Below are 23,711 nucleotides of genomic sequence, written 5' to 3'. Positions count from 1 at the left end.
ATGGGTTAGGGCAGTGTGCAGTGTGATTGCTCTGTCTGTGGACCTACTGGGGCGGTAAGCAAATTGGAGTAGGTCTAGGGTGTCAGGTAGGGTAGAGGTGATATGGTCCTTGACTAGTCTCTCAAAGCACTTCATGATGACGGAAGTGAGTGCTATGAGATCCTGAAAAGGTTTTACAGCTGCACCATCGAGAGCATCCTGACGGGTTGCATCACTGACACCGCCTGGTATAGAGGTCCTGGATGGCAGGAAGCTTGGCCCCAGTGAAGTACTGGACCTACATGTACATATTACCTCAATACCGGTGCCCCGCATATTGACTCTGTACTGGTATCCCCTGTATATATTTACTGCTACTCTTTAATTATTTGTTATTCTTAATCTCTTTTTTTGTATTTTCTTAAAGCGGCAGTGTTAAAAGGGCTTGTAAGTAAGCATTTCACTGTAAGGTCTACACCTGCTGTATTCTGCGCATGTGACAAATAAGATTTGATTAAAAAGGGATTTTAAACCAACTTTGGGAAAAGTTATTCATAATGAACATCCTGTAAAAGTACATTGATGTCATATAGGGGTTATTAACTAAAGAGCCTAGGTTGCACATAAAATATATCTAATATCAATCAATTATGGTATCAACGGCTTTAAAAATGTACTAGAATGTAGCTTACCAGAGACAAATCTCCAGACGTTCAACTGGGCTGATGGGCTCCCAGTAGTTGGTATCCATCCGGGTGATCCTGGCTCCAACCATCTGGAGCAGGTGATCCAACTGGCTTCAGTCCAGACGAAAGTAACTTCGGAATTCCTCTACAAACAGTAAAAGCTCTTGAATTAGATGGTGGAACTCCCCTGCCTGCTTTCGGGACTTCTACCATCTCTGGACCCACGCAGACCTGCGCTTTCGGCAGGGCCGAACCTGCCTGGCCCAACAGTGCGATTAAGACCACCTTTCTCAATGTTGGTCTTATTGTTTAAAGAGCCTACTCTCTGCCATCTTGACTATTTCTTACTCCATTTCACACCAAAACTATGCATTTTGGAAGGAAATTATATTACAGGCTCTCACAATTAATTTTTAGATGTCAATCGAATAAATAATACGCTACTTGGCAAATAAATTAATAAAAAAATGTAAAGAAATTCTACCGTCAAACTGTTTTGATGTAATCCCACATTTTGTTTTACTGGATATGTGTGCAACAAAAATTCAACATTCACATTTTGCTACTTTCTGTCAAGTCTACGCATACGATTTGATGCATACGTTCGATTGATGCATACATTCGATAAATCCAATGTGTGCACCACACAGACCGCACTGCAACTGCCTCTGCAACGCAATGCTGCAAGGCAAACGCAGAGTTCCATTGGAAATGAATGTACTTCTGGTGTACCAAAACGCAAGACACAGTCGGTGTGTTCAAAGCGCTGGAGTTGTTGAATGGGAGTGAGGAGTGTTTTGATATTTATTTTTTATTTAAACCTTTATTTAACTAGGCAAGTCAGTTAAGAACAAATTCTTATTTACCACGATGGCCTACCAAAAGGCAAAAGGCCTACTGCGGGGACGAGGGCCTGGGTTTCAAAATTAAAAATAAATACAATATAAATATAGGACAAAACACATGTCACAACAAGAGAGACAAAGAAACACTACATAAAGAGAGACCTAAGACACCAACATAGCAAGGCAGCAACACATAACACAGCATGGCAGCAACACAACATAACAACAACATGGTAGCAACAAAATAGTAGCAGCACAAAACATGGTACAAACATTATTGGGCACAGACAACAGCATAAAGGGAAAGAAGGTAGAGATGACAATACTCACGCAAAGCAGCCACAACTGTCAGTAAGAGTGTCCATGATTGAGTCTTTGAATGAAGAGATTGAGATAAAACTGTCCAGTTTGAGTGTTTGTTGCAGCTTGCTCCAGTCGCTAACTACAGCAAACTGAAAAGAGCGACCCAGGGATGTGTGTGTTTTGGGGACCTTTAAAAGAATGTGACTGGCAGAATGGGTGTTGTATGTGGAGGATGACGGCTGCAGTAGATATCTCAGATAGGGGTGAGTGAGGCCTAAGAGGGTTTTATAAATAAGCGTCAACCAGTGGGTCTTGTGACAGGTATACAGAGATGACCAGTTTACAGAGGAGTATAGAGTGCAGTGATGTGTCCTATAAGGAGCATTGGTAGCAAATCTGATGGCCGAATGGTAAATAACATCTAGCCGCTCGAGAGCACCCTTACCTGTCGATCTACAAAACAATGTCTCTGTAATCTAGCATGGGTAGGATGGTCATCTGAATCAGGGTTAGTTTGGCAGCTGGGGTGAAAGAGGAGTGATTACAATAGAGGGAACCAAGTCTAGATTTAACTTTAGCCTGCAGCTTTGATATGTGCTGAGAGAAGGACACTACCATCTAGCCATACTCCCAAGTACTTGTATGAGGTGACTACTTCAAGCTCTAAACCCTCAGAGGTAGTAATAACACCTCTGGGAAGAGGGGCATTCTTCTTACCAAACCACATGACCTTTGTTTTGTAGGTGTTCAGAACCAGATTAAGGATCTACCTTGTTGGACACTAAGAAAACTTTGTTGTAGAGCATTTAACACAAAATCCTATGAGGGGCCAGCTGAGTAAGACTGTATCATCTGCATATAAATGGATGAGAGAGCTTCCTACTGCCTGAGCTATGTTGTTGATGTAAATTGAGAAGAGCGTTGGGCCTAGGATTGAGCCTTTGAGTACTCCCTTGGTGACAGGCAGTGGCTAAGATAGCAGATTTTCTGACTTAAAACACTGCAATCTTTGAGAGAGATAGTTAGCAAACCAGGCCAAAGACCCCTATGAGACACCAATACTCCTTAGCCAGCTCACAAGAATGGAATGGTCTACCGTATCAAAAGCTTTGGCCAAGTCAATAAAAATAGCAGCACAATATTGCTTAAAATCAAGGGCAATAGAGACATCATTGAGGACCTTTAAGGTAGCAGTGACACATCCATAACCTGAGCGGAAACCAGATTGCATATCCGAGAGAATACTATAGACATCAAGAAAGCCAGTCAGTTGATTATTGACAAGTTTTTCCAACACTTTTGATAAACAGGGCAACATAGAAATAGGCCTATAACAGTTAGGATCAGCTTGATCTCCCCCTTTAAATAAAGCATTACATTACATTTACATTTAAGTCATTTAGCAGACGCTCTTATCCAGAGCGACTTACAAATTGGTGAATTCACCTTCTGACATCCAGTGGAACAGCCACTTTACAATAGTGCATCTAAATCATTAAGGGGGGGGGTGAGAAGGATTACTTATCCTATCCTAGGTATTCCTTGAAGAGGTGGGGTTTCAGGTGTCTCCGGAAGGTGGTGATTGAGTGAGGGAGTTTGTTCCACCATTGGGGGCCAGAGCAGCGAACAGTTTTGACTGGGCTGAGCGGGAACTGTACTTCCTCAGTGGTAGGGAGGCGAGCAGGCCAGAGGTGGGAACGCAAGGCAAGCACCATGGTCTTGTAGCGGATGCGAGCTTCAACTGGAAGCCAGTGGAGAGAGCGGAGGAGCGGGGTGACGTGAGAGAACTTGGGAAGGTTGAACACCAGACGGCTGCGGCGTTCTGGATGAGTTGTAGGGGTTTAATGGCACAGGCAGGGAGCCCAGCCAACAGCGCAGTTGCAGTAATCCAGACGGGAGATGACAAGTGCCTGGATTAGGACCTGCGCCGCTTCCTGTTTGCGGATGTTGTAGAGCATGAACCTACAGGAACGGGCCACCGCCATGATGTTGGTTGAGAACGACAGGGTGTTGTCCAGGATCACGCCAAGGTTCTTGATGGGAGGAGGACACAATGGAGTTGTCAACCGTGATGGCAAGATCATGGAACGGGCAGTCCTTCCCCGGGAGGAAGAGCAAGGTTCAGCTTGAGGTGGTGAGACACTGATATGTCTGCCAGACATGCAGAATTCCCACCATATCAGAAGGGGGAAAGGAGAAGATTAATTGTGTGTTTTCTGCATAGCAATGATAGGAGAGACCATGAGGTTATGACAGAGCCAAGTGACTTGGTGTATAGCGAGAATAGGAGAGGGCCTAGAACAGAGCCCTGGGGGACACCAGTGGTGAGGAGCTCGCCACGCCACCTGGTAGGAACCTGTCAGGTCAATCCAAGCGTGGGCCGCAGATGCCCACAGGGTGGAGAGGAGGATCTGATGGTTCACAGTATCGAAGGCAGCCGATAGGTTAGAAGGGGGCAGTGCGGAGCGCCCCGTGATAAAGTTGAATGACTAGTCTTGAAACCTGACTGATTTGGATCAAGAAGGTCATCTGAGAGAGATAGCGGGAGAGGGGCCAAGGACGGCATTCAAGAGTTTTGGAAAGAAAAGAAAGAAGGGATACTGGTCTGTAGTTGTTGACATCGGAGGGATCGAGTGTAGGTTTTTTCAGAAGGGGTGCAACTCTCGCCTCTTGAAGACGGCAAGGGACGAGCCAGCGGTCAGGGATGAGTTGATGACGAGGTGAGGTAAGGGAGAAGGTCTCCGGAAATGGTCTGGAGAAGAGAGGAGGGGATAGGGTCAAGTGGGCAGGTTGTTGGGCGGCTGCAGATCATTACAAGAAGCGAGATTTCATCTGGAGAGAGAGGGGAGAAAGAGGTCAGAGCACAGGGTAGGGCAGTGTGAGCAGAACCAGCGGTCAAGTCAGTTTGACTTTCGGATGTGACAAAATGGTTGAAGAAAGTCATCTGCAGAGAGGGAGGAGGGGGGAGGGGGGGAGGATTCAGGAGGGAGGAGAAGGTGGCAAAGAGCTTCCATGCTTTTTGATCAGGTGGCAGGCAGAACAGAGGAGGAAAATGTAGAGAGGAGGGATTGAAAGGATGAGGAGGCATTCCATTTCCGCTCGGCTGGGAGCTCTGTTCTGTGAGCTCGCAGTGAGTCATCGAGCCACGGAGCGGGGAGGGGAGGACCGAGCCGGCCTGGAGGATAGGGGACATAGAGAGTCAAAGGATGCAGAAAGGGAAGAGAGGAGGGTTGAGGAGGCAGAATCAGGAGATAGGTTGGAGAAGGTATGAGCAGAGGGAAGAGATGAAAGGATGGAAGAGGAGAAAGTAGCGGGGGAGAGAGAGCGAAGATTGGGACGGCGCGATACCATCCGAGTAGGGGCAGTGTGGGAAGTGTTGGATGAGAGCGAGAGGGAAAAGGATACACGGTAGTGGTCGGAGACTTGGAGGGGAGTTGCAATGAGGTTAGTGGAAGAACAGCATCTAGTAAGCACAAACTGTGGCTGTCTTCCAAGCAATTGGAACCTCCCCAGAAAGGAGAGACAGGTTTAAAAGGTTGGAGATAGGCTTGGCGATGATAGGGGCAGCAACCTTAAAGAAGGGTCTAAACCATCTGACCCAGGTGTTTTTTGGGGGTCAAGTTTAAGGAGCTCCTTTAGCACCTCGTACTCAGTGACTGCCTGCAAGGAGAAACTTTGTAGTGGGGCAGGGGAAAAAGAGGGAGAAGCATCGGAGATAGTCGCATTAGAAGGGGTGGGAGATGAGAAAATGTTGGATGGGCAGGGAGGCATGGCTGAGTCAAATAGGAATCCTGACTTAATGAAGTGGTGATTTAAAAGCTCAGCCATGTGCTTCTTGTCAGTAACAACCACATCAACATTAAAGGACATGGGCAGCTGTGAGGAGGGTTTATTCTCCAGGTCTTTAAATCATTTTCCAGAACGTCTTGGGGTTAGACCCACAGAGAGAGAACCGATCCTTAAAGTAACTAACTTTGGCCTCCCGGATAGCCTGAGTGCACTTATTTCTCATTCACCTGAACGATAGCCAGTCAGCCTGAGTGTGCTTGTGCCGAGCCTTTCGCCAAATGCAATGCTTGAGGTGGAGTAACTCTACAAGATCACGGTCGAACCAGGGGCTGAACCTGTTTTTAATTCTCATTTTCTTTAAGGGGGTGTGTTTGTTAACAATACCACTGAAAATATATTTTTTAAAGAAGGTCTAAGCGCCTTCGACAGAGGGTATCAAGCTGATTCTATACCAATATACAGAGGCCAGTTCGTGAAAGAAGGCTTGCTCATTAAAGTTTTTTAGCAAGTGTCTATGACATATCAGGACAGGTTGTTTCACTGTGAAGCCATTACGAACACAGGCTGTAAAACAATGATGAGTAAGGTCATTGCAGAAAACACCATAAAAAGGTAATACATATTATAAAAATCTCAACATGATACTGTCCTTCAAATGGTCAGAATTGGTTAAATAAGGTTATGCATGCCAAATAAGAGTAGGCAAAGTTATCGTGTCAGGCGAAATGTATAGCTATTAAAAGTTTTACCATTGCAACATTTGATGTAGGCAACAATGACATTAATTGTTGAACTACTGAAAACCCTACTCAGATGTGAATTAAATGCAACTACCACTATGCCACTAGTTAAATTACTAGCTAGTTGCACTACGTGTGTCGATCCTCGACCAACATTTGACAGATTTTGGAGCGGAAGCTGTAGAAAATGTAATTTAAAACCTTTCGCCGACACACGTCGGATTTGGGCACGGAAAGAGCCTCATCTGCTGCATTTTAAGGGGAGGGTTAAACATTTAGGAGAAATACATTTTTTAAAACTTAGTGCTGACGCGGACTGGGAGCTGGAGCAGCCGACTGGGTTGTGAACTCCACCATGTTTCTTTGGGTTTTAGTGGTCTTCGTTTCTAGAACAGAATGTTATTTTTCGGAGGAAAAATATCAAGAAGAGTCGAAAATTCAGCCACCAACGATTATTATTGCGATCATTGCTCGGAACGCGGCGCACTCTTTGCCATACTACCTCGGGGCGTTGGAGAGGCAAAACTATCCCAAAAACCGCATCTCTGTATGGTAAGTGGCAGCCATCCCGCCAGCGCTGTTTCCCTGGACGCTATCTGTTCGAATGTATCAAACTCGCCGGCGATCAAAGGTCAATCGCATTTAGTTTAGATTAAAAATACCACCCCTCTTCTCCCCAGTCCCCACAATCCCTTTAGAACCCTCGATCGTCACCCGACATATAAAATAATGAGTGCTTCTGCTGCTGTAGGCTACTCCAACTTTGTTTTCCAAGTTAGTCTCTAATCTAGAGTTTATGAACGTTAAATTGTAGGCTAGAACGACTGTTGCACTGCATTACGCAATTATATGATTTTCATTATAATAGCCTATACTTTACACTACTGTCTGCATGTTACTGTATGCTTTGCACAGATGACATTTCCATGTGATTCCACTGTAGCCCTAAAGGGATTTCGTCTTGTGCATATTATGTTTTTAATACGGAAATCTTTCTGCATATTCATGATCAACTCCTCATTAGGGCAAACGATGTGCGTGGCTTTTCTCGATTGCATGTGTAATGTTACCACATCGGTTTATCCGATTTGCAGTGTCTTTGATTCCTAGTTGTGTGGTGCTTGTATGCACACCCAGTGGTCACGGTATACACTGTATAAGTGCAAGACAGTGTCTTTATTCCCATGTCTGAAGGGCAGCAACAGATCACAATGCTGACAACACTACAGCTGTTCTGAAAGAATGGCTGACCGTCATGCAGAAGTTCTATCACTATGTGGAGTGGAGGCCCATGGAGCATCCTACGTAAGTTCTGTTTCTGTTCAGCATTATCTTGTATTTTCCCCGAAAGTCTGAGATTGGAGACCTATAGAGCGTCCATCCTTCATGAGTTATGTTCAGCATTATCATGAGTTCAACATTGTCATCCAAAAAGTGCATGTTGTTGATAGTTGTGCACCTCCCAGAACCTAAGGCCAAGGGCTTAAAAACATCTGGTCAACATCAGCCCCTGCTTTGTTGTAAAAGCCTTACTAGCACACACAGAGTAATATTTAAAACATGCTGTTTAAGGAATGTAACTTTAAAAAAGGATGAAGAGAAAAGAGAGCTTCAAAAACAATGTTAGGTGGTTAGAGAGTATACTGATACACAGTGCTACCTGACCTCAGTGGACTTCTAATTGTATCTCTCTAAGTACACTATATACACACACACACACAACAGTATGTGGACACCCCTTCAAATTAGTGGATTTGGCAATTTCAGCCACACCGGTTGCTGACAGGTGTATAACCTTGAGCACACAGCCATGCAACCTCCATAGACAAGCATTGGCAGTAGAATGGCCTTACTGAAGAGCTCAGTGACTTTCAAGGTGGCACCTTCATAGATTGCCACCTTTCCAAGTCAGTTCGTCAAATGATAGGACACACAAGCTCTCAGAACGGGACCGCCAAGTGCTGAAGCATGTAGTGTGTAAAAATGGTCTTTCCTCGGTTGTAACATTCACTACCGAGTTCCAAACTGTCTCTGGAAGCAATGTCAGCACGAGAACTGTTCGTCGGGAGCTTCATGAAATGGGTTTCCATTGCCAACCAGCCACACACAAGCCTAAGATCACAATGCGCAAGGCCTCCCGAGTGGCGCAGCGGTCTAAGTCACTGCATCGCAGTGCTTGAGGCGTCACTACAGACTCGGGTTCAATCCCGGGCTGTGTCACAACCAGCCGTGACCGGGAGTCCCATAGGGCGGCGCACAATTGGTCCAGCGTCGTCCGGGTTAGGGGAGGGTTTGGCCGGGGATGGTGGCTTTATTTGGCTCATTGAGCTCTAGCGACTCCTCGTGGCGAGCCGGGCGCCTGCAGGCTGACAACGATCGTCAGTTGAACAGCATTTCCTCCGACACATTGGTGCAGCTGGCTTCCGGGTTAGGCGGGCAGGTGTTAAGGAGCGCAGTTTGGTGGGTCATGTTTTGGAGGATGCAAGACTCGACCTTCTCTCCCGAGCCCAAATTGCAGCGATGAGACAAGATCGTGATTGAAATTGGGAGGAAAAAGGGGTAAAAAAACATTACAATGCGCAATGCCAAGTGTTGGCTGAAGTGGTGTAAAGCTCACCGCCTTGGACTCTGGAGCAGTGGAAACACATTCTCTGGAGTGATGAATCACACTTCCACCATCTGGCATTCCGACGGACGAATCTGGGTTTAGCGGATGTCAGAAGTATGCTACCTGCCTCAATGCATAATGGCAACTGTAAAGTTTGGTGGAGGAATAGTGGGCTGGGGTTGTTTTTCATGGTTCGATCTAGGCCCCTTAGTTCCAGTGAAGGGGAACCTTTACGCTACAGCATACAATGATATTATAGACGATTCTGTGCTGCTGACTTTGTGGCAACAGTTTGGGGAAGGCCCTTCAATGGTCATATAGAAATGGTTTGTCGAAATCAGTGTGGAAGAACTTGACTGGCCTGCACAGAGCTCTGACCTCAACCCCATCAAACACCTTTGGGAGGAATTGGAACACCGACTGCGAGCCAGGCCTAACCGCCCAACAATCAGTGCCTGACATCACTAATACTCTTGTGGCTGAATGGAAGCACGTTTCTGCAGTTTTTTTCACAACATCTAGTGGAAAGCCTTTCCAGAAGAGTGGAGGCTGTTATAGCCGCAAAGAGGGGAACCAACTCCATACTAATGCCCATTATTTTGGAATGATATGTTCGACGAGCACATACTTTTGGTCATGTAGTGGGTACCTCAAAGCCATGCAGACGGGCGTAGGGGGGGGGGGCACCCACTACTCTGCTGCTACTCTGTACTCTGTTTATTATCTATGAATTGTCACTTTACCTCTACCTACATGTACATATTACCTCAATTACCTCGACCAACCTGTGCACCTGCAAATTGACTCATTGGCTTGTAAGTAAGCATGTAAGGTTTTATTCGGTGCAAATTTGTTTTGATACTGTAGCACGTGTGCGCATGTGATTGATTGTGTGTGTCTTGTTTGGCCTGTGCAGGTCCTACCCAGGAGAGATGGGGCCTAAATACTGGAGCAACGGCAGATATGAATACCTGATGAAACTCAAACAGGCTGCTCTCAACTTCGCCAAGCAACGCTGGGCTGACTACATACTGGTACAGTCCCAAATCTCTACTTTGTCCACTGACTAGAAGTTCTAGGTTTATCGCATTAGCTTATCCACTGCCTAGAAGTTGAAATCAAGGGTTGTTGGGGTAAATTCTATCTATTTCAATTCGGGAAGTAAACTAAAATTGCAAATCTCCTCTCTCCATTGGTTTTCAATAACCCTGGCTCTCTATCGAGATCATCTCGGACTCTTTACTCGAACCTGAATATTTGCAAAAAACACACTCTCTCTCTCATACTACTCTCTCATAATCCTTCAGTATGCAGACACAGACAACATCTTGACCAACCCAGAGACCCTCAACCTCCTGATAGCAGAGAACAAGTCTGTGGTCGCCCCCATGTTGGACTCCCAGGGAGCTTACTCTAACTACTGGTGCGGCATCACTCCACAGGTACGAGTGCGTGTGCGCGCTTGGGTATGTGTCTGGTTACACATGCCTGTGTGAAAATTACACGTGTATAATATTGCACACTGGGTTTTGTTTGAATGACAGATTGATCTGTGTGTCTGTACTCAGGGTTACTACCGGCGTACGGCTGAGTATTTCCCCACCAGACACCGCCATCGGCTGGGCTGCTACCCGGTGCCCATGGTCCACTCTACCTTTCTGCTGGACATGAGGAAGACGGGCATGAAGAAACTGGCCTTCCACCCTCCTCACCAGGACTACTCCTGGCCCTTCGATGACATCATCGTCTTCGCCTTCTCCTGTCGCGTCTCAGGTAGGGGCCTACAGTGCAGAATGTACAGTAAAGCACGCACACTTTCTCTCGCTCGAGTAACATATCATCGCAAACGTCGGCGAGTTCAAAGTAAGAGGCCAGATGGTTACATTCACGTGTTGCTGGTACTCCCATGTCGACGTTAGCTGTTTGGATGACCGAGTTGACTGTGCGATTCCAGAGGTGCAGATGTACCTGTGCAACAAGGTGAGGTATGGATACCTGAACGTCCCAGCCAAGCCTCACCACACCATAGAGGACGACAGCATCAACTTCAGCCACCTCATCCTGGACGCCATGAGTAAGAAACTTTATTTCATATTCTACAGTGATTTGAGTGTAGGTGCTATATTCTGTATGTTTATTATGGATTATAACTAACAGTGAAAGATCTGTAATACCTTTATAGTATTAATAACAGCTCTGTTCTCCTTCCAGTTGACGGACCCTCCATGGCCCCCTCCAAATATGTCAGCCTCTTCCCCAAACGGAGAGACCTCATGGGCTTTGATGAGGTGACAGAGCCCAGGGGCGCCCAAACCTCTCAAGGACTAGAATAGAGCAAATAAGTAGAACTGGTTTGGGGGGAAACTGCTATAGACAAATGGTGTTCTACTCGCTCACTCAATCTATGGATCATTGTGTCTTAGTTGACCTCTGACCCAGACTCTCGATTAATGTAGGTGTACCTGATCAACCTGCGTCGGCGTCAGGACCGTAGGGACAGGATGCTGTACTCTCTCAACGAGCTGGAGATCGACGTCAAAGTGGTGGACGCCATAGACGGAGGGTGAGAAATTATCCTGATAATCCAGGCTGAATCATTCTAAACAGAGCTGAATTCAGTCTGATTTCCAGGCTGGGCGAGGACGCAAAGCTTGGCAGAGCTATAGCACTGAGGGACATGTACTTACAAGAGAAAGACGGACACTGTATGCGTGTGTCTTACAGAGCGCTGAACAGCAGTGATATAAAGATCCTTGGAGTGGACATACTACCTGGTTACTATGACCCGTTCTCTCGCCGTACCCTGACCAAAGGAGAGGTGGGATGCTTCCTCAGCCACTATTACATCTGGAAGGAGGTGAGGATCAGACGCAAATATACATCCACAACAAGAAACCAAAAATTGTTGCTCAAACAGAACGGGGAACTAACAAACAACAACCAAAACAAAACAGGTGGGGTTGAAGGAGGGCTTCTCAAAGACACTCATGGTGGTGTCCACTGAATGTTGACTAGCAACAAGAATGACAATTTATGACTAAATGACAATGTACTAAATGTAACTGAAAGTGAGGCCTAAAAGACACCCACCATGTGTGCCTACAAAATTGGCCCCAGACCAGGCAAACCAAAATAAAAACCCACTCCAACTTATAATATGGAGTTGTTAAGTGACGCAAACTAAACCAATACAGAAAGGATTTGTTTATCAACTTAAAGACGCAAAGCTATATATAAAAAAAGGTGCAGCTCTTCCAACATCTCTCATGCCAACTGGAGAATTGGGCCAGCCGCTCTTAAATATCACCTGGCTAACGAGATGACAAGCCAGCACAGGTGTAACACATACTGACTGACAAGGTGACACCAATCAGTGCTAATGTCCAACCTCGAAATACAAATGGAAACGACAAAGCCTGTAATACCTTCCCACATATTTCTGTTGGACAAGTTTGCTCACAACCAACAAAATGTTACATTTCACAAAATGGTCAACTTAGATGCGTTGCTACCTAAATGTTAATTGTTGGTCTCTCATACAAGACAAAACAGCCACTTATTTATATACATATACACACTACCGTTCAAAAGTTTGGGGTCACTTAGAAATGTCCTTGTCTTTGAAAGAAAAGCAAAAAGAAATTGTCCATTAAAATAACACGAAATTGATCAGAAATACAATGTAGATATTGTTAATGTTGTAAATTACTACTGTAGCTGGAAATGGCAGATTTTTTAAATGGAATATCTACATAGGTGTACAGAGGCCCATTTATCAGCAACCATCACACCTGTGTTCCAATGGCACATTGTGTTAGCTAATCCAAGTGTATCCTTTTAAAAGGCTAATTGATCATTAGAAAACCCTTTTGCAATTATGTTAGCACAGCTGGAACATTTTTGTTCTGTTTTTAAAGAAGCAATAGAACTGGCCTTCTTTAGACAAGTTGGGTATCTGGAGCATCAGCATTTGTGAGTTTGATTACAGGCTCAAAATGGCCAGAAACAAAGAACTTTCTTCTGAAACTCATCAGTCTATTCTTGTTCTGAGAAATGAAGGCTATTCCATGTGAGAAATTGCCAAGAAACTGAAGATCTCGTACAACGCTGTGTACTACTCCCTTCACAGAACAGCGCAAACTGTCTCTAACAGAATAAAAAGAGGAGTGAGAGGCCCCGGTGCACAACTGAGCAAGAGGACAAGTACATTAGAGTGTGTAGTTTGAGAAACAGACGCCTCACAATTCCTCAACTGGCAGCTTCATTAAATAGTACCCACAAAACACACTACGAACACTCTAGGGTACTTTTCTGATAACCCATCAGGTTCCTCTTCTTTGGGTTCCTTACAAACGACAAGATTTAGCACAAATTTCCCTCAAGCCAAATCGTTGCCCAAAATGAACGAGACCTACTTCACCGGTAGGCTAGATCTCACTTGAGTTCCACATTATACAAAGGAACTTCCATGCACCCCATCTCCACACCTTAAACTACCAAGTTGCTGAAGTTTCAGACAAAGGCGAAACACCCTCCAATATTAAGGATTGGGCTGCCCCAGTGTCTCGCGGTATCCTCACATGCTGCTTAACAGCATCGACACTCTGCAGAGACACGAACCCGTCTAAAACAATGGGTTCATACACATCCGAGATGTGATATTCCAGATATTCACGGGCCGGAGTGCTCCCACAAGGAGAAGCTGCTTCCCCCCTCTCTCATCTTTCTGTTTAACTTAGGACACTGAGAGACCATGTGTCCTTTCTCATGGCAGTAATGACACACTGCCGCATACGAAGAATCTGTTTTCTGCTGATCCTTGTCTTTGGTCACTAGGGGAAAAAGATTGAAACCTCACTGTATGAGGTGACGTCTCTGGATTGCTTTTGGGTGGGGTAACTGCTGGGTGCTTTGTTTGTCAAAGACTCCAGCCACCCTAGTCATAAACGTTTCTTTCTGCTACCGCACGGCAAGAGGTACCGGAGCATCAAGTCTAGGTCCAAGTGGCTTTGAAACAGCTTCTACCCCCAAGCCATAAGGCTACTGAACATCTTATCAAATGGCTAGCCAGACTATTTGCATTGCAAATAGTCTTTTATTCTGCCGCTACTCTCTGTTATTATCTATGCATAAGTCACTTTAATAACTCTACCTACATTTATATATTACCCCGATTAACCAGTGTTCCCGCACATTGACTCTGTACCGGTACCCCCTGTATATAGACTCGCTATTGTTATTTTACTGCTGCTCTTAATTATTTGTTACTTTTATTTGTTATTTTTGTAGGTATTTTTCTTAGCTGCATTGATGGTTAAGGGCTTGTAAGAAAGCATTTCATTGTAAGCTCTACACCTACTGTATTCGGCACCTGTGACAAATACGATTTGATTTTGAAGGTAGTTTTATGAAAACACTGCAGTTTTCTCAGGGGTGAGGTCCTTGTGCTCATAAGTGTAGGTAGCAACCCTTTCGGGAAGGCAATTTCTTGAACTGTTTGAGTAGTAGGAGTGTCTTTTAAATCCTTGACCTCTTGAGAACCACACCACTGGTCAAAAAGACATGCTTGTTGCCATGCAAAATTCAACATGGCTTTGTGATTCTGTCTTTTTTGTTATTTACGGAACTGTCGTCTCTATGCCTCTAGGACCAACTTGTAAGCCCGGAGGATAGAAGCTTGTAATCTGAACTCTGGTCAAGAGAGGAAGCGGCGTACACATTTTTTTCTTCTCAGCATTTCCCACAAGAACACTTTGGGAGGAGCAGTGACCAAATATCTCACGGCCATTTTAGGGACGTGTCAAGTCCTCTCAAATAGAGGAAAATATATATGTCCACCTCCTTTTCGTTGAAAGGCGGTACAAGCCGCCTGTTCTGACCAAAATCAAAATCTGACGGTACAGGATGGGCCTGTCTTGATTCTGAGTACTTCCATCTCTTTTTGTCATGCTTCCATCTCTTTTAATCGAATGGCATGTTCACGTTCTTGTTCTAGTCTGGGTGCACATTCTCTCTTCCTTTCCTTGTGCTAAAGTTCCAATTTCTGTTGCTCCCATTTTGCCTTGAGTTCCACCTCTCTCAGTTGCACGTCTACAGGGTGTCCTCTACCACTCGTAGAAACCCTTTTCATCATCCTCCCTCTCCAGGATTTCCACCTCCACCAAAGCTGTATTGATTTAACTCTGACTACTAGCTTTTGAATCTGCATGTGCCACTTTGATGTCATTATTCTTTGTTTGCATTGATTAGCAGATTCGTCTTCGGAAATGTATCTACCAACTCCCAAGTAAGGTTTTCCGCAAATTCTTCCAACTTAAATTCCATGGCGTTAAATGTTTTATTTTTTATTAACCTGTGTGTTTATGCAACTTTCTAACTGATTTCACCAATCTTATAACCCCTCTGAGTGGTTGTCAGTGACACAAACTGTAACAAAAAAGTGTATTTTGAACATTAAAATATCTGGTTACAGTAGAGCTTCAGAACAGGTGATTAGAGCGACTGCTATACTCATGGGAAACAAGATCCCGGAGGAACACACACACACACACACACACACACAACAGACCGGGGGTTATGTTAGCAGCAGCTTAATTGACTTGTTCAGTGAAGCAGAAATGCTTCTCTGGTCTGTCATTAGAGCTTTTCTTAACTACTAGTTATCACCCATTCTCATCCATCTCTGTCCCTCTCTGCTCTCATCTCCCCCTACTGTCTTTCCCTTGCTCCCCCTTTCTTTCTCCCACTCTCTCCCCACCCTTCTCTCACCCTTCCATCTCTTCTCCCCTCCATCTCCCCCTCCCTCCCTCCCTCCCTCTCAGATGGTAGACCAGCAGATGGATAAGGCTCTGATCTTCGAGGACGACGTGCGTTTCCAGGCCAACTTCAAGCGGCGCGTGCTCCGTCTGATGGAGGAGGTGGAGATGGTGGAACTGGACTGGGACATCATGTGAGTCAGTGTCACAGTCACCCAGGCGACAGCCGCCCACCCGCGTTGTCATGGAGACGGAGAGGAAAGGGCCGAGCTGCCCTGGAGTCATTTCGTACGATGAGCTAAACTCGGTTGAGAGGGGGGGGGATGCCGTTAATTGTTACATCTAATGTAATAATTGCATATTAAGTCGATTGTTTCTTTTGTTATTACGCAAGTGGAATAAAGAATAGTCCCGTATCACAGCAGTTACAACACAAGCAATACGTCATCCTCTGCCTGACCTGCCTCTCTCTCCGTTCTCTGTCCGTAGTTACCTGGGCCGTAAGCAGGTGACGCCGGGTGACGAGGAGGAGGTGGTGGAGAACGTGAGGAACCTGGTGGTAGCAGACTATTCCTACTGGACCCTGTCCTACGCCATCTCTCTCCAGGGGGCCCAGAAGCTGCTCAATGCCGAACCCCTCTCCAAGATGCTGCCCGTCGACGAGTTCCTGCCCATCATGTACGACAAACACATCAAGTAAGTATAATTTGACATTTCTCTATTTCTTCATTTCTTTAGCCATTCGCAAGTCCTCCTTCAGTCAATGAGACCAAAAAAACACCAAGTAAGTGGAACTGAAACCTGAAGAATTGTGTTAAGTACACCCAAGATAATCGCCCGACTTTAGCTCAAAGGGATAACAGTCTTGTGGATTGCGGAAGACCTGGGTTCAAAACCCAGTCAGTGAGAGAGCCAGTGTCACAAGTATCCAACCTGTCTTTGATGAATGCCAGCTCCAAGAGTCCAATAGAGTCCAATACTAGGGTGAGTTTCCTGAAAGTTTTGTATCACTAAGATCATCCTTCATCCATTGCCAACAATGGACATATAAGGATCATGCTACAATGCTGTAACTCTGCTTTGTGTCGCTCAATATTGCAGTGCATCATGAGATGTAAACAATGTCCTGTTAAGGCTTGAAATATGCGGACAGACAGACAGATTGAAAGTAAGTTTACATTGTAATTCTTCTGACAGCCAACTCTCTGATCTGCCCATAACTTTTGGACTTTATAACATAGCAGCGGAAAGTAGGGGTGCTGAATCCGAATACATTTGAAGTATTATTATTTTCAAGTATTTTCTTTAGAATAAACATTTTTTTATTCACAAAAGTAGTGCACTGGGCCTTCTCTAGTCCTGTATTAGTGGACCAATATAGGCATCTGTAGCGCGGGCAAGTTACAGCAGTCTATATAGTTTCTTGTACAATACATTTCATTTTCTTCCATATTGCCACAATTTATTCATCTTCATGACCTCTTTTTATCCCCAATTTCGTGATATCCAATTGCGATCTTGTCTCATCGCTGCAACTACCCAAATTTGCTGGATAGAGGCGCTTCGTTTAACACCATTCCGCTTAACCTGGAAGCCAGCCGCACCAATGTGTCGGAGGAAACACAATTCAACTGACTACCGCAGTCACCCCGCAAGCGCCCGGCCCGCCTCAAGGAGTCGCTAGAGTGCGACGCCTCAAGCACTGCGATGCAGCGACTTAGACCGCTGCACCACTCAGGAGGTGTTATAAATGTTGTTAATGTGCCACAATTTATTACATTTCATGACTCCTTTCTATGCGCACCAAAAGTATGATGTGCTTTACTGATTTTCCCTGTGAATGCCTAACAATGTAAGATCATATTTTATAAGTTAGCTTGTCAAATAGAACGAGCTTTCAAAGGATGCCCACCTGACCCAGATTGCGATTTATAATGGGCCGTTTTTGGATTGCGTAAACAACAACAGCAAGCGTGCTTGCTCTAGTTCCTCAATAGTTAAAAGACTCTTCTTTCAATCATTAAAGCGTGCTGAAATTACGTAGGAACTGTGCACACTTTGGAGAGGTGTGTGTGTGTGTGGCCACTTGGAGACGCCAGTTCGTCCTCACTCAAACCCTTGTCATTTCTTTGTTTTATGTTGCGCCTACCCCACCTTTTCCGGGAATATTCTTATCATGTCACTGAATGTATGCGGTGAAAAGTACAGTCAAGCCCAATAGTGTAATGTTTGGCTTCAGTCTTGTCAGGTCAACTGTTTTGTCCTCAGCTTTGGTTTAGTTTTCCAATAATCTCCAAACGGTTCCTTTTCAATTGCTGCCATGCTTATGCATATGATTTTCACACTTCTTCTGAAGAAACATTTCAGTTTAGCCCTCTCCATATAGGCCAATTCCCACATGTAGCGCATTCTCATTTTAGTTCAATCAAAAAGCGCTGCTTTGTTCATGTGAGTGTCTGCAGACTGACTTGGCTTGTCATAGCATTCCAGTTTCATGTGGTCATCTCGCTCTCGCTCTCGCTCTCTCTCTGGCTGCTAGACCAAGTTAATAAAGCCCAGAGCCTTGGGAGAAGGCTGTTGGAATGCTTCGGTGTCCTTTTAAGACTGCCTTAGTGTTCCGTCATGCGTGGAAACCTGGCCAGCTGCCATAAATCCCTATTCCCTGCTCCACCTTTCCCCTCTTCCCATTCTCCTTTTTCTCCTCAGTGGTTCTTCTGATTTGATAAGCATGACTTGTCCTGAAAAGAATTCACTAGAACCACATGGAGTTGAATCTGGGCATTCTGACACACTGACTCATTTCTTCCAAAGAAAGTTGTCATTCCTACAGAAGCCTGATATATCCCCGGTACTTGTCTTATAATAACCTTGTTTACACAAAATGTTGAGCGTGTTCTCACATGCTTGTAATAATCTCTCGGAATGTTCTTTTGTCATTTTTAGAGGTCACATTCAAAACTCTTATCCTGATTTAAGATTATAGTTATGTTTAGAGTAGCAGTGAATTGTGGCCAACAATAGGCTTCTATACTAAACAAAGTATGCCTCATGATCTTGTAATCTGGACAGTACTCTCAACCATGTAACTGCTAGTTTTCTAGTGGGATTTTCCATTTCTCTACATGTCATCATTGTCTATAGCCTGTGACCGCTGGTAACTCTCTCAATTAGAGGTTTTAATATGTTAATATTGCCATCTGACCTGATATCTAATCTCCCTCTTCTGTTCCACAGTGAGGACTACAAGTCTCACTTCGCGAACCGTAACCTGCAGGCGTTCTCTACGCGCCCCCTACTGGTGCAACCAGCCCACTACGCTGGGGACCCCGAGTGGGTGAGCGACACGGAGACCTCCACGCTGTGGGACGACGACAACGTGCGAACAGACTGGAGGGGTTCCCACAAAACCCTGAAGGGGGCACCTCAATCCGACATGCTGCAGGCAACGTATAAGGATGAGCTCTAGTTGAACCATATTAGTGCCTGATTCACACTGTCGGGCCAACTCAAACCGCACTGGGCTGACTTGGGATGTTGTCTTTTCACGCTGTTCTTTTCCAGCACGGTTCCAGAAACTAAAGTAGCCAGCACAGATTGGATCGGTTTGGCTCCGTAGTGTGAAAGGTGTAATGGGTTCCTGGTTATAAGTGCCACTGCTGACAGAGAGGAAGATCTCTGCTATTCACAAGTGCCTTAATTTCTGACTGTATATTTCCATTTTGCCATTTTGTACTGGGTATGTCTGACCGTAGTCACTGGGAATGACTGGATATACATACAGTAGTGACGCCGGCTGAGGCTCCAGAGACTTGGTCTGCTCACATCAAGTGACCCCAGATCTGTTTTCAAAGTGTTTGTGTGTGGCTTTGTCTGTGTACGGATGCTGACGTTTAAAAAAAATAATTTGACTCATGAACATTGTCCTTGGCTGTCCATCTGTGCATCCACTGAACATTCCAGGGTCTGGACTCACCTCACTGTACACTTAGTCCCCGGGGGTCGGCCGACAGAAATGACCGGAGGGGGAACCCATTCTCTTTTATATCACATTCCACTCTTATTCAGTGTATTGTGAGAACAGTCTTAAAAGGTTTTCTTTACTTTAGCAAAGTAACTACATACAAGTTGAACTGCGAGCCCTCACACAAGGTAAGGATCCTGTAGCTAGCAGTGTGACTGATCTACGACAGGAGCAGTCTCTCTCTCTCTCTCTATATGCCTGACCTCGTGGTAGAGTCTCTCACTAGAGCAGACAGAAGTCAACAGACCAGAGAGAAGCCGGCCAACTTAGGTGTTGTTAATGGTGCCAATTGCTACAGCGATCGTGTTACAGTCTGACTGAGCTGTCGGTTTGTGTTGGTGTTTTATAAATGCATACAAGTTCCATTATTTGTACAATTCTTATATACAGTTTTCCTAATTTATTTTTGAATGCACAATATTAAACCCAAGTGCAATGTCTTAAGGGTAGTGAAATGCATGTACACTCAGTGTACAAAACATTAGGAACACTTAGTATTGAGTTGCACCCACCCCCCTTTTGCCCTCAGAACAGACTCAATTTGTCGGAGCATGGACTCCACAAGATGCCGAAAGCGTTCCACAGGGATTCTGGCCCATGTTGACTCCAATACTTCCCACAGTTGTGTCAAGTGGGGTGGACCATTCTTGATACACACCGGCAACTGTTGGGCGTAAAAAAAACCCAGCAGGGTTGCAGTTCTTGACAGATTCAAACCGGTACACCTGGCACCTACTACCATACCCTGTTCAAAGGCACTTAAATCTTTTGTCTTGCCCAATTGTCTCAAAACTTAAAAAATGTGTCTTTAACCTGTCTCTCCTCCCCTTCATCTACAATGATTGAAGTGGACTTAACAAGTGACATCAATAAGGGATCATAGCTTTCACCTGGTCAGTCTGTCATAGAAAATGTTTTGTTCACTCAGTGTTTATGTCAAGCAAAAGTAGCACATTTGGCAGGAGCCTTGCTTGTGCCAAAAGTGTTAAAAATGGATGTGACAATTATGTAACTTTAATTGTTTATACATTAATAAAAATCTACATCATTTTGTTTATTATGCGTTGATAGAAATGTACTCTTTAATTTTGAAGATACATTATGTGCTGACATGAAAGCACCACAAGAGGGCATATACATACCCCTTTAACCAATCAACATGTTGGCCATAAAAAAAAAAATGTTTAAAATATTGATTTAATCTGTTACTTATTAAAACTTTGCTGTGCAATGATGGTATTCTGTAAACCTTGACTGGAATTTTGAAAAGGGAAATTCTCTTTTTCCCTTTGTAGGAAGTGTCATTTTTAGGGAAGTGTAGTAACTCTGAAATAAGAGTCTTCTACTCACACCCAACTTGGGCAGGAGCTGGAAAAAATAATTATATATATATATATTTTTTTTTTTTTAAATGTCCACTCACTGTTTGCTGTTTCCACAAGAGCTCGCTCTCTCTCTCTCAAACACTAACCACGCTGTGGAACAAGTTTGTCTATCCATCCATGTCACAATATTAACCACCCCCCCTCTCTCTCTCTAGATAACAAGACCTGCCTAAGCTGAGCAGAGATGGTTCTGAAATAGGCGGGTACATTCCTTCCCAGACATTCCTGGGACTCCCCTCACGCATGCATGGCAACCTATATGCCAGGGTTCACTGAACTGCACACATGCATAGTAACCTTTTAGTTAGGGACATTCTGTCAACTGCATATGATTCTGTGAACTCTATGACCTAATTTCTCCTGTGCCGATAGTCGGCAGAAGGTCCCGGAATAACATCTTCAAACGAAATCCGTCATCAGAACGTTCTATAATTGAATAGAAAATAACTGTAGCTCAAAGACATTCTTTTCAAGAACTGTTCTTCAGGAGGAACTTGAATTGAACCTGTTCTGAGTGTTCCCCGTGGGGTGTGGCCAATACCTACCAGTTTAGGTGTGTGCGGGAATGTGTGTGCACATGGGCATAGTACGTATGTGCACGTGTGCTATTTCATGCGCGTGTGTGTTTATTCATGTGCATGTGTGTGTGGTTTGTGCTTACGTACGTTCATGCACACAGCGCGTGTGTTTCTTCAAGTGTGTGCACGTGGCACAGTTTCCCACAACCTCCTCTCTTCATGCACCCTCGTCTCTATGCTGTATCTTACACGTGCATGTGTGTTCATTCAAGTACTTTTTTGTGTGTGTGTGTGTGTGTGTGTGTGTGTGTGTGTGTGTGTGTGTGCGGCACAGTTTCTATGTTGCAGCCAGTTCAGAGCTGCGAGTTCACTGCTTTGCACTGCTCCTTCATATCTGGCTAGAGGCTGTCTGGACTGGAGAGAACCCGCTTCCAGGGGTGGGGACATCACCAAGCTCTCCAATTGGTTCTGAGGGGAAAGCAGGGTTCTGTGAGGTCACAGAAATATGCTGCGGCATGAGGCAACTTTCTCCTTATCTGCTCACTGCAGAAAAACAATGCCAAAGCATAATGGTACTGTAGTATAGGTGATCCACATACCTTTGGAGGTTGTGATTGTAGGTGTGATCCGTACCATATGTTTATATAATACACCTGCATAGATACAGTCAGGTCCATAATCATTGGCACCCTCGATAAAGATGCTAAATAATATAAATACTGAGCTATATTGTATGCTCAAAAAAATTGGGAAATTATATTTTATACTAATACAATTGCTCAGAGAAAGTCATTTTGTTGACTTTCTGGGGGGAAAATGAAAAAGATAGGGGTTGAAATTATTGGTATGTCTCGCTGGATGATTCACATGTTGCTAAATGTCAGCCTCCTGGCAGAGGCAACCAGGTTTTTTATCCAAAATGTCCTGGTACTTGGTAAAGTTCATGATGCAGCTGACCTTAACAAGGGCCACAGGACCAGAAGAAGCAAAATAGCACCATAACATAAAAAAATGCACTACTATATTTTACTGTAGGTTTGGGGTACTCTTCTGCATATGCTTTCGTTTCTCGACACCAAACCCAACACTGGTGTGCGTGGCCAAAGATATCTATTTTCATGTCATCTGACCATAGCCAGTGCTTGACTTGAACATAAATAGGTGCTGGTACTCATTTTGGCATCTGGTACTGTTTATATTTAGGTGCAGGAGCGCCAAAATACTTTTGAGCTAATATTCTACGAGAGGAACAGGAGCTCAAGCAGTAGGACATTTGAGGTGCCGGTACTCATCTCCAGTGAGCTCCTGCCCAAGTCAAGCATTTACCATAGCACCGCCTAGAGTCTGATAAACGGCATTGGCACTTGGATTGGAACCGGTGCTATGGTCAGAGGACTTAAAAAAAATATATATATATATATTTTTTTTAAACAAATAATTTAAAATTAAAAGCTGAAAGGCCTTGAGTCTATCAATATTGGCTTAACAAGTCACATAATAACTTGCATGGACTCTTGGGCAATAATAGTGTTTAACATGATTTTTGAATGATTACAGTACCTCAACTCTGTACCCCACACATACAATTATCTGTAAGGTCCCTCAGTCGAGCAGTGAATTTCAAACACAGATTCAACCACAAAGACCAGGGAGGTTTTCCAATGCCTCGCAAAGGAGAGCACCTATTCGTAGAGGGGTAAAAAAAAAAAGCAAACATTGAATATCCCTATTAATTACACTTTGGCTGGTGTATCAATAGACCCAGTCACTACAAAGATACAGGCGTCCTTCCTAACTCAGTTACAGGAGAGGAAGGAAACCACTCAGGGATTTCTCCATGAGGCCAATGGGGACTTTAAAATGGTTGCAGAGTTTAATGGCTGTGATAGGAGGAAACTGAGGATGGATCAATAGCAAGGCCGTTACTCCACAATACTAACCTAATTGACAGAGTGAAAAGAAGGAAGTCTGTACAGAATAAAAAATATTCCTGTTTGCAACAAGGCACTAAAGTAATAGTGCAAAATATTTGTCAAATCCATTAATATTTGGTTCTAAATACAAAGTGTAATGTTTTGGGCA

The 23,711-nt window shown here is 44.5% G+C and overlaps 1 protein-coding gene across 1 annotated transcript; it reads left to right on the top strand.

The window, feature by feature from the left end:
- The first annotated feature begins 6,484 nt into the window (after nucleotides 1-6,484).
- On the top strand, nucleotides 6,485-20,786 carry LOC135517618 (procollagen galactosyltransferase 2-like). The gene is made up of 12 exons (XM_064942087.1): nucleotides 6,485-6,894; nucleotides 7,537-7,647; nucleotides 9,867-9,984; nucleotides 10,258-10,392; nucleotides 10,519-10,723; nucleotides 10,905-11,024; nucleotides 11,162-11,238; nucleotides 11,407-11,513; nucleotides 11,675-11,807; nucleotides 15,772-15,899; nucleotides 16,195-16,401; nucleotides 18,940-20,786. The coding sequence occupies exons 1-12, from the start codon at nucleotides 6,698-6,700 to the stop codon at nucleotides 19,169-19,171; spliced, it is 1,770 nt and encodes a 589-aa protein (XP_064798159.1). The 5' UTR covers nucleotides 6,485-6,697; the 3' UTR covers nucleotides 19,172-20,786.
- The last annotated feature ends 2,925 nt before the right edge of the window (nucleotides 20,787-23,711 follow it).

Source organism: Oncorhynchus masou, chromosome 28 (assembly GCF_036934945.1).
Source record: "Oncorhynchus masou masou isolate Uvic2021 chromosome 28, UVic_Omas_1.1, whole genome shotgun sequence".
Classification (NCBI taxonomy): Eukaryota; Metazoa; Chordata; class Actinopteri; order Salmoniformes; family Salmonidae; genus Oncorhynchus; species Oncorhynchus masou.
The sequence above is the reverse complement of the archived record's forward strand: the minus strand, read 5'-3'. Positions and strand labels throughout refer to the sequence as shown.